The sequence below is a fragment of the Calonectris borealis genome, chromosome 2 (genome assembly GCF_964195595.1).
Source record: "Calonectris borealis chromosome 2, bCalBor7.hap1.2, whole genome shotgun sequence".
Lineage (NCBI taxonomy): Eukaryota > Metazoa > Chordata > Aves > Procellariiformes > Procellariidae > Calonectris > Calonectris borealis.
In genome coordinates this window covers 62,865,425-62,888,598 of record NC_134313.1, presented here as the reverse complement: position 1 = coordinate 62,888,598, position 23,174 = coordinate 62,865,425, and the positions used below count along the sequence as shown (strand labels likewise).

The 23,174-nt window shown below is 36.3% G+C and overlaps 1 protein-coding gene across 2 annotated transcripts in view; it reads right to left on the bottom strand.

The window, feature by feature from the left end:
• CCDC102B (coiled-coil domain containing 102B) overlaps positions 1-23,174 on the bottom strand; it is an 87,339-nt gene that overhangs the window by 41,296 nt on the left and 22,869 nt on the right. For both annotated transcript variants that reach the window (XM_075142167.1, XM_075142168.1), the window contains exons 2-4: positions 17,939-18,559; positions 15,916-16,130; positions 10,603-10,711 (exon numbers count right to left, since the gene is read on the bottom strand). In XM_075142167.1, the coding sequence (XP_074998268.1) occupies positions 10,603-10,711; positions 15,916-16,130; positions 17,939-18,544 (930 nt within the window). In that variant the 5' untranslated portion in view covers positions 18,545-18,559. The remainder of the gene's footprint in view (positions 1-10,602; positions 10,712-15,915; positions 16,131-17,938; positions 18,560-23,174) is intronic.

The window sequence follows — 23,174 nt, the reverse complement described above, 5'->3', positions numbered from 1 at the left end:
ACACTAAAAGGGTTATGTTTTTTTGCTTTACAAACAGTAGAATGCGTTTCTTGCAGTTGATTGGATTATGACAGAACACAGCAGAGGTGACAGTGGTAATAAATTAAACAAACTGTGTTAAAAAAACTGAGAAAATGGCAAAGATTGTTTTAGGCATAGGGATTATAGCAATTATTTCTCCTAGTTTAATGTGAAATCTCAAAGGGCAGCTGGTTTGGAGCATTCTTAACCAAAAAGATCTGAAGCAAAGCATAAGCTTTCATCCCTTAATTTGCCTCAGTGACATCCTAGCTTTAAGGAGGGGGAAAAAAAAAAAAAAAAAAAGACTGCTCACTAGTTCCCCAGTGTGCTTAAAGGTTCAATACTAGACATTTTCGTTTATATTTCAAAAGAAGGTATAATAGGCCTCTGCTGAGAACCTTTTTTTTTTAAATGACACTTGAAACCTTTTATTAAACTCTGCTTATTTCCCTTTTCATCTAAGTATTGTTGCAATGGAAGCTGAAGTTTAAGAGTTTTTATGATCTGAAGTTAATTTACTTCTGTTACTAGTGCTGTTATCAGGGGGAGGGAACTGGGGGTGTGTGTGGCTTTGTTTCTTTTTTTTTTTTCCTCCCCAAATCTAATACAACAAAGTTCTTCCCAAAATAAGGAACACAGACTACCCCCTTAGAGAGCTGAGACTGACTCATGCAAATCTTTTCCAACATCAAGATAAAGAACAGATTTGTCTGTTTGTATGCCTATGAGTAGAAATATGTATACAGACTGTTCTGGAAGCAAAAATAAGCTTCTATTCTATGGAAAAGGATGACTGATTAAATTTTTAGTCTTAACTCTCAGAACAATGATAATTTATCTATAATTTACCAAAGATAATTTAAAAATTTGGGATTTTTACAGATAAACAGCATACAAATTTAATTGTAGTCCAGACTATAACAGCCTACCTCACTTTACTTCAAGTAGTTATCTATTGTTGTGTGTTTAGTAACGTTATTAGTTATTATTAGTAACTAATTCAGGGACTAGAATAAGCCATGAGCCATTTTAATAAGCACTGTAAAAGGAAGATGATAACCCTTACTCAAAAAACACAGGGATTCGTCACAAGAAGATGAATGTAGGCATGCCGAAAATCACCTGAAAACAGAAGTAAACAGTGCAATGGGTAATCTCGCTCTCTTTTTTTTTTTTTAATTTTTGAAGTTTTATTTGCCATGCAGAAGGTCAACACCTCTCTCTTTCCAACTGATTTCCAAGCCAACCTTCCATCCTGACTTTACATTGCTTTATTGAGCCAAATGTAAAGATAAATAAGGAACTGTAAGAAAACAGTAAATCAATAGTGGTCAGCATGATTGGAAGCACTCAAAGCAAGTTCCAATTGTCATCAGTCTCAAGAATTTCCTAGACTGTATAGGTACAATGTGCTACAGATCAGAACGCTGTTCAACCCAACTTATTAGAAATTATTTAATTAATAATGTTAAAGATGTAACAAGAATGCTAATTGATAGAAAAGGAAATACTAAGTAAAATTATCTCAGTTTACAGTACATTTTTCAATGTAACTGCTTATGAATCATACCAACAGTACATCAAAACAGACAGCAACAGTCAAAGCACTCTACATTTAAGACAGGAACTATGCAAGATCACTTATCTTACAGATGGATATTGTTGACTTTTCAGATTAATAATTAAGTGGTGCTGGGAATAGGATGTTTGCTGTAATTGTAGATCTCTCAAAATAAACATGTCTTAGATTACTAGAATACTAGTGTGAAACCATGCTAGAATTTTAATCATTACTTTCCTGTAGGCAAAACAATCCATACCAACATACTTAATAAAAATTTGCAAGTCTGATTGGACATAATATTAAATCTTCAGGAAAATCAAGACTGCATCAAAGTTGCTAGATGAATACCAGACTATTACACCAACATTACTTAAAGTGCAGGTAATTTGTCCTTTACACCAGATTCCAAAAGTTGCCATGTTCTGGTGCAGTGAGCTTATGCTAAACCGGACAGATTAAACCAGTATTTAGGCTTATTTTGTCTTCTGAACTGAAAGTTCAACAGGATTCAAGAAATGCAGGAGCTGACTTTGTTCAAAGAAATTTTAAAGTGTTGCGTTACTTAGACTTCATATAAATACGGTATAGAACATTGCCTCCACAGAATGTGAACCTGAAATATACAGCTTTAGTCACTTGATCTAAATAAGCAATTACATAAGATAATTTCTATAGCTCAATGGTCTGATGGCAAGTGCCTGTAGAGGTAGTTCTACTGTTTTCAGCACGGTTTACATGACATCTCTTCTCTTTTATCTGAACTATACCTACAATAACACATTATCTTGGTATTTTGAAGTTACAAAGGTCCCTGAAGAATCTTATGGCACAGTTTTTAATCACCTGTTACTACACAGTTTAAATTAGGAACTGATCCAAAGTTCGTTGACATCAGCAGATTTCTCATTGACTTCAGGCTATCACTCATGTTGTTGCTCAGAGAAATATGCAGTACTCCACTGATGTAAACAACGAAAGCTCTTGACTGTATCCAAACAAAACACTCATTAATTTTTCCTAAGATTGAGTCCTTTGTTTGAAAGTAATCCGAAAATATAATGCTTCAGTGCAGAGGCACTTAGTTCAGTGTCAGACAGTTCTCTTTAAGCATGAAGACCGAAGAGGAAAATTCCTATTACACATTAAATAGAAAAAAAGAAAGTGGAGGAAAAAAAAGGGGGAAAAAAAAAGCATGGCTGGTTCTCTTCCTTTCCTACCTCCCATGAAAGTACTACTACTTTGTTCCGGGGGCACTACAGCTCTCTTGAATATGCTATAGCTGAGTCAAAAAGAAAATTTCATTTCAGCAGCCACAATGAAACAGTAAGGAAGCAAAATTACCTAATCATCCTGAAAGCTGTATGAATATAACTGTAGGGCATGAAGCTACATTAATTCTAACACTAAATGTTTAGGCACCTTCTTTATTTCATAGAACATGATAAGATCCTTTAAAAACAAGAAACTTCATTCCAGTTCTTCATGTGTTTTCCCTTCAAAGGTATGCAAAAAATGACTTAATCCATTTACTCTGTAGTAAACCAGAAACTCTAGATTACTCACAGCGATGGATTTCACAAGCCTTCATGGCTTGCATAGACTTGTGACTCAACATAGGCAGTGATTCCTAACAGTCCTGCTGAGTCCAGAACAGAAACTGTTTATAAGTACAAATGTGTTAGATCTTGGATAAATAAAGTACCATTTATGCATTTCTTATTAACATTATGAGAAGAGCTTTTTGGGGGGTGATTTTTTTAAACAATATATTGCAAAAAAAAAAATTTCTGATACAGATCCATATGGTGACAAGAGCATGCAAGGTGACATGGTTACTTTCCGTGGAAAAAAAATAAAATAAAAAAATCCAATACACACACATATATAAGTGTGTGCATGCGTATTCCTCCCTCATCTTCAAAACATTTTCTCACTAGGTTATATTTTCTGCTGGTGGCAGACCAACAGGCAAAACAAACCTGTACAAATGATGCAGCTTTGGCATGGTATTCCTTTCACAGAAAATCACTATGCACAGATTATGTTTCAGTATGCACACATATGCTTCTTCTAAAAATATTTCCTCACAGAAATAATTATGAATTTTCATCTTTCAGTTGTAACAGAATGCCCTTAAATAAAAAAAAAAATCCTGGTCTTGGTCTGTATTTTTATTGCCAAACATGTAATGAAGACCCAGGAAATATTGACAAGTACAACACAATACAGTTTAAATATCTTGTTAGAAGCCATTATGGGGGAAAAAAAGTCAATGAAACAGTAGATTTTCCCAGCACTTTCCAAATTACATTTGTAGGAAAATAGGCAATGAAATGAAACCTTGACATTATGCACCATCACAAATTATACTTTATGTTGGTCAGGGAAAACATTCACATTAAGTACATAGTTTCTAAAGATACCACTAAATATGAACTGGCACATGATTTATGAAAACAGTGGAAAGAATAGTTAAAGATCTACAAGAATTTTTGCTTAAGCAACGCTCCAGAATTCTTTCCTTACTCTCAAACTACCTGTAAGCTACTGTAATTTAAGCAGGAAAAAGAAAAGTGTATATCTAAAGTAATTTTTTAAGTACTTTTATCAAACCACAAGTCAGATGTGTGGTAACAACTTCATCCCATTTCATGCAGTCTGAAAATCACTCCAGCCTCTCAAACAAATGAAGGATTGAGCCCAGTAAGGAACACTCCATAGTCTAGATCTAGTCTAAAAATAATGAGATTTTACTGCAGGAAAATTAACTGCACTGAGTTTCCACTCTATAAAATCATCTGAGTTCTCAAATAATTCAGACGTTGTTCTCAGAAAATTGCCTAATGATATTTTAAAACTCAGCCTTGAGGATTCTGATATCAAACTTTATAAAGACTCTTTTAGCTCACTCAAACAGACTAATGGCTATTCTGTAGTATATAAAATCATCACAAATTTAATTTTTGGGACATGTTTTTATTCCCATGATAGCTATGCATAGTATGCAATATTTCTGCGCATCCTAGGTGAGAGTTAAGCAGAACAATTCACAGTAGCCAGTATAGCCATTAAGGCTACTGTTTTATATATGATAATTATTATGTTTTCTGCAGGATTCAGGGGACAATCAGAAGGCATTTCTGAGGTCAGGCAAAGAGTATGGGACAGAATAGTTGGGCCTACTACATGTATCTAATTTTCCTGTAAGTTTATCGGAGTATCACTATTTCTAATTCATATATACTAATTGAATAAAAATAGCAATTACAGGTAGCAACTCTGCAGCATCTTCAGAATAAAAATTTCTGGAAAAGGTGGAAATAATGCTGAATCTTTAACAAGAACTAGCTGTTAACAACCTGAGTCTCCAAAAAGGCTGTTCCATTTTAAATAGCGTTTAAATGTCTACAGTAAGAGTAGAAGACTTGATTTATCCAGAAGCCTCACTTGCCTCAGTGGAGTTTCCTCCACCTGGGAAAAAACAGGTAGGGAACTGTTACCATTCTCTTAAAGAAAGTGATGCACCTAAGTGATAATATTGCCATAACATACAGTGTAAAGCATCTATATACTGAGAGAGAGAACAGAAAATATTTGTTTTAAAAGATGTTTAAAGATATTTCTTTGGCTCTAGTGCAAAATCAACAGTGCTGGCGACTTACCTTCAACTCTGTGCAAAAAAGAGGAAGAATAGAAATGTCTCTGCCTAAGATACAGAATGCTAACTTAACCTGTGATCCTTTTCATCTAAGGATACTTCTTTTGATACTGATGTTCCAATAGGCTTTAATACCGATTAGTGTAATTTTTGCCTCATATCCCATAAACTGGAATATTAATTTCCTCATTAATTACCAACACACTAGACAGTGTAGAGTAAGAGCATATTCTGTACTTCAGCTAGCAGAAAATTATTTTAAACAACACAGAAGTCACTGTCTATAGTAGCATTTGTAAGTCTACAGTGCACACCAGTGGAATATAGCAGTACATGCATTTTTTTACTGTTTTCAGTATAATGTAAAATTGCTTGGTAAATATTCCACCTTATTTAGCTTTTAAACCACCAGAAAAACATATCCTTCAGAAATGATAAAGACAGATATAAAATGTTGAAGAAGACTTGCAAAGAGTGTAAACAAGAATGTTTTATTATGCATGTTACAAGATTAAATGAGCATTCTAAAACCTAAAACTTTAACAGTCTTGCTAACTATAATTCTGTGTTTACAAACATCAGGGCAACATACCAAGGATTTGCTCTGTTTTACAAAGAGTCCAAAGACCTAACTAACCAGACTCAGATACACTTTTTGTGTCTTTCAGACTGTAATAAAGGAAGAATTTTCACTTACAAAAAAACCCACAAATGTAATTTCATTCACATTAGTCAGATTCATTAAGACCAATGTTTTCCTGTAATTTAAAAACTAAATGTATAAGTCTTATAAATCTCAGAAGACAAACAGAATGCTCAAAATATCACCTCCTGCTAGCAATTAAAGCAATTCAGCATGTTCCCAAGACAAAAGCAGCAATACATATATATGTGTATATGCATGCACATATATAAAAATGTGAATCTATCAATCTCCAACCAATTCTCAGCAAGTTTTTACTTCTTGTACTTCCTGCTGACAGTGCCATAAAACATAAAGACTATATTTCTTAAGCAAAACAATTAACTAAATCTAGAATTCCTCTGTTGTGCAGAAGTATGACAAGCTAAAGTCCTACTTAATGAGCAAGCAGAAAATAAAGAACTAAAATCTGAAGAAACTCAAATATGACAGATAGATGTTAATTTGATGCTGTGGATGTTCATCTGTGAAGGAAATTCCATTTACATATGCACCACCTTGTAACTAGAATTTGGAATTTAATAGACTGCTTGCAATCTTTTCCAAAATGTGAAAAGAAAGCTAATTAATTTTCCTGGATTATTCCAAATCTGAGATATTAAATTTATAGGAAATTTTAAATTCTCTATCTGTGTTTAGTTACATAGATACACATTTTGAGTTTTGTTGGATCTAAGATGTCCTCAACCCATTGTTCTGAAAGCTAAATCCTAAGAGCTGCAACACAAATATTTCTTATTCTTCTATTCATGAACTTGGATTGAAATGAACACTTCTTTCCTAACATCATTCCTACATAACCAGGCAATGTTCTTAAATTACTCCTTTGAAGGCTGATTGCCTTTATAAAAGTACGTTGCTTTCTGGCACCACAACTCCACCAAGAGTTCCCTATTAAGCTAAATCAGTATCCTGACACATTTACCTTTTCTCCTGAGTATTAGGACAAACCTTTGTGAACTTGGAAGATCCTGTACTTCAAGACCTGCCAGCTTTGGTGAACTCCTTTCTTTACTAGTCAGAGCTGCCTCCCATGGGATCCTACCCAACAGTTCCCTGACTAAGCCAACATTCTGCTTTCCTTAGGTTCAGGGTCTGTACTCTGCTGCTTGCTTTTCTCACTTCCTTCAGGACCACAAACACCACTATTTCAAAGTTATTACAGACAAGGAAATTATTCATCATCACATGCCCAAGTAGTTTCTTTCATATCGGTCAACAGCAGATCCACCTATGCATCACCACTAGTTGGTCCATTTAATACCTACAGCAAGAAATTATTCCTGAAACCCTCCAGAAATCTCTTTGATTGCAGCAGCCATGCTGCCCTTCTAGCAGCTGTACAGTCAGTCCCCCATGAGAACCAGGGTCTACAACTCAGAGACTTGAGTTCGTTAAACATTTTATTTCCTTCATTGGGTGGTCTGTAACAAAATCCTACCACAATGTCACCCTTACTGGCCTCTCCTCTGATCCTGAGCCTCAGGTCTGACTATCACCCATCCCGGAGGAGAGCTCAAAAGATCTGAGCTGCTCAAAAGATCTGAAGGCAACTTCCACCCCCTCAGCCCTTCCTTGCCAGTCTTTCCTGAAGTCCTTCATAGTACTCCAGTTGCATGAGCGTGGCACAGTATCTTAATTGCTCCAACAATATTGTAGTTCTGTAATCACATACAGCTCTAATTCTTCCTGCTTGTTTCCCAGGATGCGTACATTTCTGTGCCAACACTTGAGGCAGGTGTCCCTTCACTTTGTTTTATCATTCCTGAAGTCTTTCTTGCTCCTATCAACCTGCACCCTGAGCTTTCCACCCCTGACCACTACTTCTTCACTTTACTGTGGTCTGTAATTGTGGTGGTGCATTCCTTCCCCCCCTTCTCCTGGGCCGCTTGTTGATCTGGGCCGCTTATTGATCTCAGAAATTCCTGTGAAACCTCGGCCTTGGTGTACTGAGTCTGGTGGTTGAGCGCTCCTTGCCTGTATCAGCAACTCTGGATAGCTGAGGCTGGGAACATACCCCTACTGCCTGGCCCAGGCGTCATTCCTTGATACCTTTATCTGAGTCATAGCTCAAGTGGAACAGCACTGAAACCTTGAGAATTTTTAGTAACTACCACCTGAGACTGTGGCCAGGATGGAAATTTACGGATGACTAAAGCCAATCATCTTGCAAACCTATAAACAGTGGTCCTAAGTGAGGCCCTTTGAGCTCTCCTGGACCGCAGTGGGCTGCATCCAGAATCTCCCTCTGAGTGGGACACCTCTCAGAGCTCGTGAACTCTCGGGTCTGCGATATTTGGAGAACCATCGCTGAAAGATGACGATGGGACCTGGGCTGAAACCCTTCACTCCTCGAGGCTCATCTCTCAGCTGTTGAGAAATGCCAAGACATTTGATGTGAATATTTCTTCACTGATCTTGAGGGGAATATTTAGCAGGTACTTTTTGTACATTTATATATATTTCTCTGTGTGTATGTGTGTGTGTGTGAACTAATAGTAAGCATAATCTGTAATTAAATCACTGTCGGAATTGTAGTAGACTCTACTAACTTACTTTGGAAATGTTAAATTAATTAATGATTAAGTGCTGCTAAAATCTTGTGATCCACCTTAAAACTGTGAATGAACATTAGACTGCCACTAAACACATATAATCCCTTAGACATAAACCGTTGACTAAGTCTGGGAGCAAGGGTAGATCCCGACAGTTCTACTCGGAATCTCGTGACTCTATGGGAGGGTCTCCTTATCCTTTTTGTATTAGACATAAACTGTTGTTCAAGTCTGAGACTAAGATTGCGTCTAGCTGGGTCTTCTCTGAACCTCGTGACTCAACGGCAGGGTCTTCCTTACCCTTTTCATCCTTGGTCTCTGTACAAATCATTCTAGCTCAATTATAACACGATTTTACTTTGTATACTTCATCCACGTAGTAAGTTACAAAGTGAACCTTGCCATCGAACTCTGTTAAGTCGCGTTTTTATAAATCTCTATTAAAATCACTTTCTGCTAATACCTTTGACAGTGATTCTTTAAGCGGCCTCCAAACCACTCATTCGCGACAGTAATCTCCCACCCCCACCATTTCTAGTTCAAAGCTCTCCTCATTAGGTTCGCCGGATTGTTGGATCAAGGAGACAACACCTGGGCCCACATGACCTCAACCCCAAAACTGTGTGGTCATTCCCAATATGCCCCCACTGGTTCCTACGTGGATGAGCAGCAGGGAACAGTAGTAGCCTAAGGACTGGACAGACCTTGGCAATCTCTCTGAAATGTTCTGGATCCAAGCCCACAGCAGGCCACATAACCCTCAAAAAGGCAAGTGGGGGACACAGGGGTTTCTCTCCCCACAAGAGGGAGTCTCCTACTACTGCCACTCACTGCTTCCTCCTGATGTTAATGCATGGTTCAGGTTAAAGCTGTCTCTGATTCCTCCCCAGTCACAGCTTTCTTCTCCTACTCTGCTACCAGGCTTTTGAACCTATTCTGCAACTGCAGATCTGCATGTGGAAAAAGAGCCATCCTCCTGTTGCTGGAGATCATAAGTTTTCAGCCTTCCTACTATGGGACTCTATTTACCTCGCAACTGATTGCAGTCTCTGTGTGGCCCAGACTCTCTTACCTCTGAGGACCCTGTGAAGATCCTGTTAGTCTCCTCTTTGCTATCCCTGAGCCTGCCCATCCTGCTCACTTCCTCCTGCAGCTCAAACCTTTTCCTCAACCAGCATACACCTCTTGTAGGCATGGACACCCCTTTCCCCTGTCCCAGCCACAAGGGAAGGTATCAGGCACTGCCTGCAGCCCAAGCCTGGGGACCTGCATCCTCCCTCAGCATCTCTGAGCTGAAGTCTCTACTATGCCAGCAGCAGCAGCCCCAGTTCGTGCTGGCCACCACGCCCCAGGATGTGCCACTACTGTTGCTGGTGTGTCTCATGCTGCCATCAGCACGTTTTCAACCCCCTCCCACATACAAACTGCTGGACAAGCCACCGCTCCCCACAGACACAGCCTGGGACCTGTGCGCTGGACCTGGCAGTTACACAGCTCTCCCCCAGTGCCACCTGAATGGGCACTCAGCTCTCCCTAAGCAGGATTCACCTCTCTTGGCCACAGCCTAGATTTCAGGATGCCCTCACCACTTCTGAGGACACTGCCCGCCTCCTTGCCAGGCTGCAACCCCCACCATGCCCACTTGGTAGCCCGGAGGCAACGTCCTCATGGCGGCAGGGCTTCCCCACACAACCCCTTGCCCCACATGGGCCCCTTCATCCCAAACACAAGCCCAGCTGGACCCTGACCATAGGTCACTGTACATCAGGGCCACCACCCTCACCACACTTGGGGACAGGGCACCAGCAGTTGCCTCCTCCGGCCGGTCCCTTCCTGCAAGACTACAGAGCCACCCCAGTGCCACCCTCGCAGCTCCCCAGCACCGGTACTGCCATGGCAGTGCATGGTGGCTGTGCTGGAGCTGGGCTTCTCCACACACCCTTGGCAGGTCCCCAGGCTACAGAGATAAATAGTTGATAAATGGTTGATTTATCACTTTCAGTAACCCTAGATATGATTTTGCTCTTAGTTACAACACAAGAAATCAGAAGTCTCAATTTTGTTTCTTACTCCATGTGATAATCATGTACTGCTAACATACCTGTTTCAGGCTTTCCAGCTTCGTTTGTCTCAGTTCTTCATACTTCCATTTCCAAAGAAATAATTCATTTTCTATCTTTTCCATTTCTTTTTCCAGAAATACATTCATTCTGAAAAAGTATTTTAAAAGTCAACATTACATCTTTTTGAGGTTGACAACAGACAAATTACTTTGAATTTCCTTTTCATAGCTTCAGTTATATTTTGCTGCCTTTGTCAACAGTGTATCTGGTTTTTATTAAAAACCTATATTATCATCATATAATTATTCCAAGAGATTTACCAAAAATAATAGCTAAAGAGTAGTATAGAATTAAAATTTTAAGTAAAATAAATTTTTGGGATAAACTGAATCTACTTTGATGTAAAAAGAAAAAATTAAAATATGTATATTTCATGTTTCAAAAAAATAATTGCTCTTGAAAGAAAATGCTAGAAGAATTTTAGGAAAATGGATTATTTAGCTTAGAGGTACTACACCCTCATTAAGCATTTGCCTCTGGGATGTTATTTGAGCATAAAGTCCATTACTATATTCAGGAAAAAATATTTAGGATACACAATTCAGAAAGAACGAATGATGATTCCTTGGAGAAAGGTACTGTATTACTGAAACTTTGAATGAACTTTGATATTTACTTTTACCCCTCTTCTAACCAATTAAAATATTTTCAGTCATTCAGCAAATAATGAAAGAACTATGAAGCAGCAGAGGCACTAGTGATGTTCTTGTCTTTGAGACCAATTAAAAACTCATTTCTGTGTTCACAGGAAACACTATTAGCCAAGTTCAAAAGACAAAAACGAACTTCTCATAATTTTTTATAAAATTCCTTCATAATTTCATTTTGTATTTGTGTAATGCATATGCATAATTTTGCAATTTTGCAACAAAATAGAATTTGGAATATAATTAAAAGTGAAAGAAAAAAATTCTTAATTACAAATAAAAGCTTTCCAATTATATTTCTAACATTTCTATGTAATCAAATCACAGTTTAAAATTCTGGAATATTCCATTGGCTATAAACATAAATATAGGAATAAAGCCTATAAAGTCAGAATGCTGAAGAAATCTAAAATCTGAAAAACAGTAAAACCGCATAAGTACTATTACAGTGGGAGATGAAAATTTTACATTATAGAAATTCTGTGAAAATGGAGGGATGAAGGGCTACTATACCAGAAAAGAGAAAAATATTGAAAAAGTTAAAAAGAAAATTTTAGTATTGGCAATCTTCAATTGTTATTTTCTATTCTGAGGCTAATGGAATTTGTCAAACTTTTTACTACAGATATTATTGCCAAACTGACTATAACCACATTCTGAGAATATTTGGTTTAAAATTCATCTTCCACAACAGCACTGTTAACTTTAAGGAATTAAAGCAAAGGGTATTGATGAGATTTGTCTGGGCCATGTCTATGCAGCATACTGCAGGCTTGCGCAGACATACCAAGAGTTACCACTGACTGGTCTGGCTCAGGTCCTGGAAGCAATGTTAGTTACATTAATGAAGCAATCCACTTGAGTAAAGTATATTCTTATTCTCTCTTCTTTTACAACTAACCCTAATGCTCTTGAACCAGGGATCTCATTTTTCTGCACAGATATAGCACAGTTTATCTTAGTAAACACCTATGGCTCCCGTAACATTATAGTAATAAAATAAACACCATCATTCACAAAGGAAAGTGGAGCAAGATGACTTCTGTCATATAGAAAGACATGCATTTCAACTGAGTTGTGTTTCTTCTAAAGTAATGGGATATCTCAGCGGAACGGTATCATGACTTCATTGGGGAACTAAAAGAATTGTTAAGAGGGACATTTAATACAGTAGAAAGTGAAAGCATGAAAGATGACAGTTTAATACTTTGAACAATAGTGTATTGACTGTACTGAATGCATTGAAAGTCCTTAGAAAAGGTCTAATCTGAAAAGAGGAATGTTCAGTATGTGGTGCTCACTTAGAAGATACAACTTTTATTTTGTGTTACAGTACCACTTAAGTGAGATCAGGTCCCTCTGATGCTACTAAATGAAATAGGTGATCCTGACTACATGAAGTTTACTATTTAAATAAAGAAAACAGAGAGTGGAAGAAAGAATATAGCAGAGATTGGTGAAGCAGCTTACTACTACTTAAACAAAAGATAAAGATCAGAGCATTTTTAATGGATCTTGTAAACACCTATTTTAACTCCTTACTATTTAATTAAATCACAGAATTACACAGAATGGTTGAGGTTGGAAGGGGCTTCTGGAGGCCATCTGGTGCAACCCCCCTGCTCAAGCGGGGTCACCTAGAGCTGGTTGCCCAGGAGCATGTCCAGGCGGCTTTTGAATGTCTCTAAGGATGCAGACTCAGCATGCTGTCAGGGCAACTTGTGTCGGTCTTCAGTCACCCTCACAGAAAAAAAGTGTTTCTTGATGCTCAGACAGAGACTCCTGTGTCCATTGCCTCAGTCTACCATCCAGCCCTAAGCAATTCCTCTTCGATATTATCAGCTATCAGTGTAGTTGGTGGGCTTTTGGTTTTAGACCAAAGAAACACTTTTAAGTTCATTATAGAACAAATTAAGATCTTGAAACTAGAAGACATTTAGATGAGAACACTGATCCAAAAGATGACTAAAGGTAGCTATTTTGGGCAAATGCTGAACAACTCATAAGGTCTTTAATTCCCCTTCATGTCAATGGGACCTCAAATGTGTATTTGATATGAGACATAGTGCCAGTAGAGGATTCTGGTGTGATTTTACATTGTAAACCCAACCCTGAAGTTCTTTGAAAGTCAAAACAAACTTTGATCTCTCTCTCTTTTTTTTTTTTTTTTTTTTTTTTTAGAGCTCCTTTCTTTTTATATTTTGCAAAGCCTGATCTGTGGCTTATGGGTATATTGGCATTACTGAAGACAGCTCTAAACAGAATGCAAGAAGCATAGGTTCTCTCAGGGTGAAGAAGCAAAACATCTTATGGAGAGATTAATTAGGTAACTAAGGGCAAGTTCAAACATTGGATCTGCATGAGCTAACTTGACTCTGGAAAGAATGTGGCCACAGTTTGGGAGTACTGCATGTAAACCAGAAAACTCTGCTGAGAAGTCCTGTGCTGTATGAGTAAGATCGTACTGACTGCCAAGGTAACCTTTGGCCTTGGGGTTCAAGCTGTCTGTGATCCAAGCTTGCTTTTGATGCAGCACAGCTGTGTGTCCTTGGCTCAAGTTTACTGAGAAAATCGCTAAGTTGTGAGAAAGAAGCTGTGGGAAAGTACTTAAGCTAGAGCCATGCAGGATAAGAAAAGTAAAAATGCAAACAGGGGGGAGATTGTTGAGATAGTCATTATTAGCAGCTCCAGAATCCAGGAGCAAAAATACTGACATGAACAAGTATAAAACCCTAAGAGTAAAAACTGGGAATCTGAAGATTGAAACTCAGCAAAATAAGCCCATTCCAGCAAGCAGTGCAGACCAACCCTTTCTGAGCTGGCAGGTGATAGCCTGTCCAACAAAGACTTCTAGCGTGTCTCAAGAGACTGGTGACTATGTTAATGCTTGTCCTAGTAACATTATTCTTAGCTATTTATTGCGTGCATTGCCAAAAATAATTGCTTCATACTTGCATAAGTTGCATATATTCTGCAACCTCTTTGCACTCAGGAAATGTTGCCCGAAGTGACCTAGAGAGAGAGTTGTTACGCCAATGCCCGCTGTTATGTGGAAATCACTGCTCTGTGAGCGTTTGCTGCCTGAGGTTGGCACTGTCATATGTTGCACAGCGTAGACATGCCCCAGTTCTTACCATGTGCCAGTAAATTTATTAGCGTATACCATAGTCAGTATACACCTAGGGATAAATGGCAAAATCTGTCTTTCTGAAGTGCAGTTACAAATTGGCTGGAGAAACACATGAACAAACAAACCAAAACCAGGAGGTAGAACCAGGGTTTATTAAAATATTGTCTAAGGAGTGATTAAAAAATAAGAGTTGAAAAATTATCACCTTTCTAAAAGGAAAGTTTTATATATACATGTATATATACTGTGATTGCTGTTGAAAAATGAAGTACCTAGGACCCCAAATATTCTAACCAGAGAAGAATGGATGTGTGAGGCATCAGTCTCAACTCACCATGACAAACTGGAAAAATTAGGCATTCTGGAATTTTTGCTTCCACAAAACACTAAATCCTTTTTAATGAGATAAAACATACTTCTGGTCATCTGCTGCAATATGATTCAAATAAATAATTATTGTATGTTTTCTACAACTACCTAATTCATATAACAGAACACAGTAAATATTAGTTAGGAATGTAAAGGATTTTTTTCTTCTCTTCTTTTTTTTTTTTTTTTAATTCGGAGTTGTACTATCTACAGGACAATTGTGAAAAAAACTGACAGGAAAGAAATTCTTCATCATAGTTTACCATTACAGACTCTCTGAACTGGAACTGTTGAATGTATTTGCAACAGAGGGGGCATTTTCTTCCTTTTAATTTTCTAATTAAATTCATCTATTTTTGAAGTTACAGTCACATAATGCCTGAAGTCTCCTACAACATCCATCATACATCACGTACTGCGTGTTTCCTTGGAAAGCCTTTTTGATGTGATTCAGTCTTGCTCAATACTGATCATCTATACAAAACATCAAGGAATTCCTACCAACACAAAGACTCACATGCTAGCATATAGTGTGTAATCAACATATGACTTCTTTTAGGCCACCAAAATGCACATTTAGTATTTATGTAAGGTAAATTTGATATGATACGAGTGTACAATACGTGTGTTATTCTCTCTCTGTTATCTTCTTTTGACATAGACCTTACTACAAGTGAAGAGGTTAAGATCAACAGCATTTTGCAGCTCTATTCATGTACTTTTAATTAAAAAACATCCTTAGTCATTCTGCAGTTGGACTCTTTCAAAGTCTCCTGATAGAGTATATGAAAATTTGTTATTATGCACAAAGCACTCCAATAACAGCATAACATACATTAGATACCACTGCATTGGTACCAAATAGCTAGTAAATATAATTTTTCAATTAACTGTACATTCTTAACACTTCTGCATGGAGCACTTCTTACTTAAATGACAGACAAGCCAAGGAAAACAATAAACTCACTATGCTGAATTTTTTCTCTAAATTCTTATCAAAGCCTTGTAAACATCAATTAATAAAACTTAGAAATGAGAACATATGAGCTATAAATGAAAATATCACCATATCTATTTTAGAAAGTGTCTTAAACCCCTTTATTTTTAATAGAGATTTCCACAAGTAGGATGCATTTTGCACTTACTCTCTTTCCTTCTGTAAGATTTTCTGCATCTCAGCCAAATCCAAATGCAAGACTGAAACATGTATTAAATCATTCTCTGTTGTCTTAGCCGTACTGTCCAAACTTTTTTTAGGTTCCTCCAAATAGATGCTGGGAACTCCATTGGGAAAGGAATCAGGAGGCTTTGGAGTGATTTTTTTATTGTGATTGCTTTGGTCTTTGATTACCTCTACATCCTGAGAAGACAAAAATAAGACATCCGAGAAAAACATAAATGAAGGGAAAAGTCTAACATAACTTCTGCAGGGCCCACCAAGGCTCTTCTAGACATTTAAATCATGTAGGAGAAAAAAGGGAATAACATCTTATACAGTTGCACTGCATATGGATAGAATGTGCAAAAGTCATTGTAGTTGGATCACTGTCATTTTGTGACGTCTCACACCTTATGACAAGCTTCATATCTAAAATATTTCTAATGTATCTTTACTAAAGAAATAGATTCCAGTTATCATTAGCTGGCTATAACTATGGTGAAGACAGAATCCTGCAACTAACAAAACCAGGAATGCAATTTATGCTTACAAATAATATATTGAGAAACTCTACATTAAGAACTCTTAAATTTCTAATGTAAATCATGTTGAAGCAGGTGATGGACTTATAAAATTTTTGAATAAGGACCAAAGTTACCTGCAAAACATACCAATTTGAATCCCATTCAGAAACTAAAAGCACTATGATATCTATTTTGAAGATACATGTTTTGCATACAAAACATAAGCAAAACTAAAGACAATTAGAAAAAATCATTAAAAAATAGAATACATCTTTATTAGGAATACTGAACATCTCTTATAAACAATAGCTTCCTTTAGAAATGTATTTAAGTTTTATCACCTCTGATGAATTGTGTTTAAAAGCTAATCTCATTTTAGCAGATTACCAACAGTATTATTTCATACCACTCTGTTCTTCTGAGTTTTTAGAAGAATGTCTGAAATATATATCAGAAAATACTAGAAACTGCTGAAAAGATAGGACTGTTTTCCATTCATGTATAAAGTTTCAGTTTTAAAGTAGTTCAGTATTTTATACTAAGGAGAAAGAGAAACAGTTAAAATATATTTTGTGTCATTTCCTTCCTATGGCCCATTTGTCTGCTCAAAAATATGAAAAGCATGCATTTTTTTGCCAAATTTATTCTCGCTACTAACACTATGGTGGTTTTTTTTCAGAATTCACAGGAATATAATTTAATTTACGTGCATTACAGAGTGAGTGAAAATTCTGAATGTAATACATTCAGGCCTAAGATCCTGGTAATTTTCATTGAACTGAAGTAAAAAATTTCCTACATCTACAATGACTGCTATCTATCAGACAAGTAACAAGTATAGTTTTTACACGGTGCTGTCTGAGAAGACTATATAATACATGCCAAGGCACAGAATTAAAACTGGTAAAACATGAGCAAATAGTTCCATTTTGATGAATATAATTGGTTCTTTTGTATAGAACTAAGAGCTGTATTAAACCATGCCCGTACTTGATTGTTTAATTCTGCGTAACAACGTAATTGCTCTCCTTGCCAAATAAAAATCTTGCCACTTTGCAGAAGAATTTGCCTCACCTCTTCCCTCATTTCAGAAGTTGCATTAAGGAAGAATTAAATGATTCTGTTTTAGAAGGCAGGAACCTATATTTCTTTTTTGGAGGTAAAAAAAGTACACAAAACATGGAGAATTCAGATAACAGAGGTAATCTGTTACCTTAAAACATGAGGGAGAGTCAGAACAATACTCTAAGTTTTTGGCTGTAACAGTCTGCCTCTGTTACTTAAATGTTTAGCCATAGTTGAAGAGTATGAACTGTTCTCCATATTTCTCTATATTAGGAATATTAGATAGGTGAAAAAAGTGGGTTTACTATTGAATGGATCAGGTAATATTTTGATCAAAATCCTTGAAAAATCCCATTTTTAGATATACATCCATAATCTCCAACTTCTTCATGAACTAAAAAAAATTCCCCCATTCTTTACCTTCTTTGTGTCTTCTGCCCCAGGAATCTTGTTGGTTTTGCTCAGTTCTTTCACAGGTTTTTGTTCCAGAAATGTTAACTGGTTGAGGTCTTTTTTAATATAAGATATTTCTAAGCAACTGAATTCTGTTTTCCAAGCAGTTACATTTTCTAATTTTTCTTTCTCACTTGCTAAATCTTGATTTATTTTTTTAAGCATGCTCAGTTCTTTTACAACACTGTCTAATTTGATTCTCAATTGTCTTGCTTCCTCAAGGGCTTTATTTCTTTCTGCTCTAACTTTGCTCCATTTCTCCCTCCAGTTAGCGGTGCAATCTGACCACCAGCGCATGGTCTTCTCCATTTGGGCAGCTCTGGCTTTGACTTCTTCCAGTTCCTGAATTCTTACTGCTTCAAAAATTTCCCAATCACTTCTGTAATTTGTGTGCATGTGTGGATGATGAGATGAATATAGGTAGAAACTTTGAGATGGCAGATTTGAATTACACTGATGGCCACCTTGTTGGCAACTTCCAGCTAATTTATAAGGTTGTCTTGGTGGGGTCCCAAAAACCTGTGTCTCTTCCATTAGCTTTTGAATGGACCCTAAATTCATGTTTTTATTCATAATCTAATTTCACTCCTAAAAAAAAAGACAAAGAAAGACAATAAATTAGTTTCCCTCAATTAAATTATATGAATAACCCCAAACAGATTATTTTACTGCTATAATAATGAGATAATCTTAATAATACTGTTGATGTTTTAGAAATGTGCTTCATCAACAAGAAATAGTTATTAAATTATATTTTATGTAATACTTTTTGAGTACAAGACATTACTTGACTAGGAATTGCTAGCAAAGCAAGTGTCATTCAGTAATCATATGCTTTCAAAAATTTTTGAGTCTAGAGAAACCAGGCAAAAGCTGTCTTCCTTCAAGACAAGATTAAATTGAATCAATATATATTTTAAATGTCTAATAAGAGGAAAGTATTTGTCTAGAACTACAATCACAGATTCACTTGCTTTCTTTCCCAAACTGTGGAACTTCATACTAGGCAAAACTTACCTTATAATTTGCCTACCTAAGCAAAAAATCAATCAAACAAACAAACAAACAAAACCAACCCCAAAAACCCAACAGATTTGGATTTTCTTTGTTTCATAAGAAAAATCAAACATTTTTTATAGGGGGCTTATTTTGCCGTCTACATTCCAGAAGCTGTCCAGGAATTATATTCTCATATTATTCTTGAAAAGGTAGCACTATCCTACTGTACGGTATAGCCTACCTCATGAAGATATGAGTCTGCTAGTAAATCTTGTTGCATTCCTTTTCATTATTTATCTGCTACTACAGATTCAGCCCAGAGGAAAACCAATGTCTCAGAAATTGCTTTCCCACTGAAATGCTGAAATGCTGAGAAAATGTTGATGTGGACAGTCTGTAGAGACTAGTCACTTATACCTTCTTTCTTTTTCCTCTTGAGTATCTTAAAAAAAACCAAAACACCACTAAAATCTTGCTATACCAGTAGAAGACTAAGTTGTTTAAAGTAAAAAAATTACTCCTATATTCCAACATCCATCTGTAAAAAAATCATGCTTATATGTTACAGCGATCAGTGTTAACACCTGTACAAGGTGTTATGAAAGGCTAATGCAGTAAACAAAATACTAAAGAGTAGATAGTCTTGGCATTATGATTCAGTCATGTTTCATTTCAACTGAACAGAAATTTTTGGTTTGGAAGTTTTGGTTCCAGTTTCCCAGCTGTTTTCAACTTTTCAGTGCTTTCCAGGACATTTATTTGCCATTTGTTAGAAGTTTCTGGAGAACTGTTGTAGTTGAGTATGGATATGAGAGAAGAGAAGGAAAAGGACAATAAAGGACTCTAACTCCCTTCATTATCACTGTCTGGTGTGGCACCACCAACCACCACAACACCACTACACAGATGTAGAACAGCTGCTGCCAAAGCTTGATCAAGGTCAAGCCTTTTTCTTGTTGCCTGACCTACTCCCAGAAATTCTTGGGGAAAAAAGAAAAACCACCCTATTACCCCATTCCAAATAAGATACATCTCTACATATTGTTTATTATATAAAGATGAACATGATGTAAAAAGACTTTGCCACAGAATGGATTCATAGTGTACAGCTAAGACCTATTTATTAATTCATTTATAAAGCCAAAATGATCCAACTAAATAAATAAAACAGGGAGCAGTCTAGAAAATAGGACTACATTCATCATCTCTATTTTAATTGATTTCTCAACTTTTAGAATACAGCATAAGCACATTAAGCTTCTTTGTTCACCATTTCTTAGAGATAAATAGGGTTGACGTTGCTAATATAAAGCTCAGACACACAGACACTTGTTTCAACAAAGTACCACAGATGTCACCTAATGACACACATTATGCCTGCCCAAGGTTTTGATTTCTCCACAAACTCCTAAATTAAACTTATCTCAGGTGAAAAGAGGACATTTCTTAACTGGAAGATAGTCAAAGGAGATTTCTTACTATTGAAGAATTATTTGCTCTTTAATCTTGAAGTAAGGTCTTCAGCAAACAGGACTTTTTTTTAATATAATTGCTTAATTTGAAAAGAAAAAAAAACCCCAAACATCAAATTGTAAATTGATAGAAACCTGTAAAACCATTCAAGATCTGGTGGCTTTGTAGAATCATCCCTCTAATTTTTCTTATTAGTGCTTAAAATGTAATTCAAATAAATAGAGACTTGTAGAACAGGTTGACTAAACTGAAGAACATTCTTGTCAGTGTGTAGGATAAAGTCTTAGGGGGAGAAAAAAAAAATAGAGAAAAAAGCTAAAACTGCACCATGGAGCAATTCTTTTGTTCAGCAGCTAGGGTAATTTACTGAAGAAAAACTCTGACACCTATGTAGGCACGTTGTATTTATATTGGTAAGAACTATCATTTAACTGACATCTGACCATGAATAATCTTAAACATTGATGAAATAGATACAGTAGGTTAATGACTAGAAAAACAGACCTTGTCTTTGGTCTCCCCTTTGACAGAAGTCAGTCAAATAGCAAATCATCAATACACACTTAAATTTCCCTACCTGTAAAATGAGGACAATTTACTGTTTGAAACTATTATTGAAAAGCACTGCCCAGAGAATTATGCATTGTTATTGCTAGGTGTGCAAATATTTTTTTTCTTTTCAAGTAGAAGGACAGCACTGAAGGATCTACATGTGAATCCATAACTGTTGTATTGGAAATACAGCTTTGAAATATCTTGGTGTTTCACTATGTAGAAACACATGCAAATTTTCTTTCGTCACGTAGTCCATTTTCACCCTGCTATATGTACAAATAATTAGTAACTTTCATCACTTGTGGACAGATTGTCTCATTGTGTCCCCTTTGCACACAATGCAGACAATCAAATATTATCACTGAAGCACAGAGGAAATGATGAAGCCAAATTCTCAAAAATAAAAGAATGAAAGGTAACTAGAGCCCACGATTCACTGAAGGCTTTTCAGATCTCTATTTCATCCATGGGATTTTTTCTATGCAATTTATATTAGAAGTTTTATCACTTACTTAAAACAGTAGAAGTGTAAAAAGTGCAATCTTTCTTTGAAGTCCTTTAGATTTACCTTTTGTTTAGTGAGCAAGGTGCAGTGGCGGCCTCTTAATTTAAGAAATACCTTCTAATTTAACATTATAAGTGGGAAGCATGATTCATGACTTATTCTGATTTTAATAATTTAATAACCTCAAGGAAAAAAAAAACAACCTAATCACACTACTGTTTTTACTTTGTTGAATTTCCATTTCATTTTATAGTGAAACATCCACAAGTCTTCTGCATACAGCCCTAGTTTAACTGGAGTAAAAGGGTGTTTTCCCATTGGCATTAATGAAAGTAGGATTTTCCACTTTGCAGAAGTGCTGTGCTTTCACGATCAGTGTAAATCAGCACAAATCCACTGCTGCTGAAAAGACAGCCCCTCCTTTCTCACACATGCATCTACATGTTCTTGACTAGGTAGTTTTTCCTCTTAGTAAAAGTAGTGAAATAATCAGATCAGAGAGATGCAACATTTGCAGCTAGTAATTTTTCAGCTTCAGTAGTGCCCTCATATTTCAGTAGTGGCTGCACGAAACCTAGCGTTTCCACAAAACATGGTGTAGAAATACGAGATGGAAGGAAAGTAGGACTGTCCCTTTTGACAGCATCACAGAACAGTATTCAATTTATATAGCTAGTTGAATTGCATAAGTAATATCCAGGGAGCAACAGCCAAGAGTTTGTGAACAAAACAGAACAAAAATCTATATATTGTATACTTAAAACACGGTATGTGACTTTTGTGAGAATATTGTATGAAACTGAAAGAGGAAACTCTATTTCAGTGATGACTAGAGCAGATTTGCCCTCCTATGGAGAAAAGGCTTGGGCAGGAACGTCTTTTCAGCTAAAGTGAGTTTTTGCCTACAAACTTCCTTTCTTGGCAAACAACTACAATGTATCATGCTTATCTACTATGGTAACCCTAACTGTCAGGTTAGTCAGCCTCTAAGACCATGGGTGATGAAAGCAAATGAACTCCCCTTTAAACTGCCACAAATCATTATAATGGTATTTCCAAACTTTTTTTTTTTTTAAGTATTTTGTGGAAAAATCCTAGAATGTCTAGATTAGACATTTTAATGTAATGTTTAAGTCTTCTGCACATATTTTTCACAACCATTTACATTTAATCAGAAGACTAATAGCTTTCCATGAGTGTTAAAACACAAGACTGGTAGCATCAAGATGAATATTCTTACGCAGCCACAGAGCAACTCTGTTGCTAGAGTTGTAGAGCAACTCTGATACAAATGGCAATAGGAATTCTATTTCAACTGTGAACGATTAAGACTTGTGCTTGTATCTATTTTAAAAGAAATAGACTAAAATATTAGTTTTGAAAGGAAGCAAAGATTTATAATTAACAAAAATGTGTTGATTATTATAAAAGTCAGAACCTCGCAGTTCCAGAGGGATGATTATGATGGGGTTTTTTTACACTTCGCATCAATCTGATCTTTCTTTTCTTCAAAAATACTGCACTGATGAAATAACCATAATTTTAAAAAAGTTTAACTGAAGACTGTTGTAATACTGAATTAGTTGATACTGAATCTTTAATCATCCCTGTAGTTACAGTGATACTTTAAAAAAAAAAAATTCTTTTCTCTGGTATATGACCACCTCATAG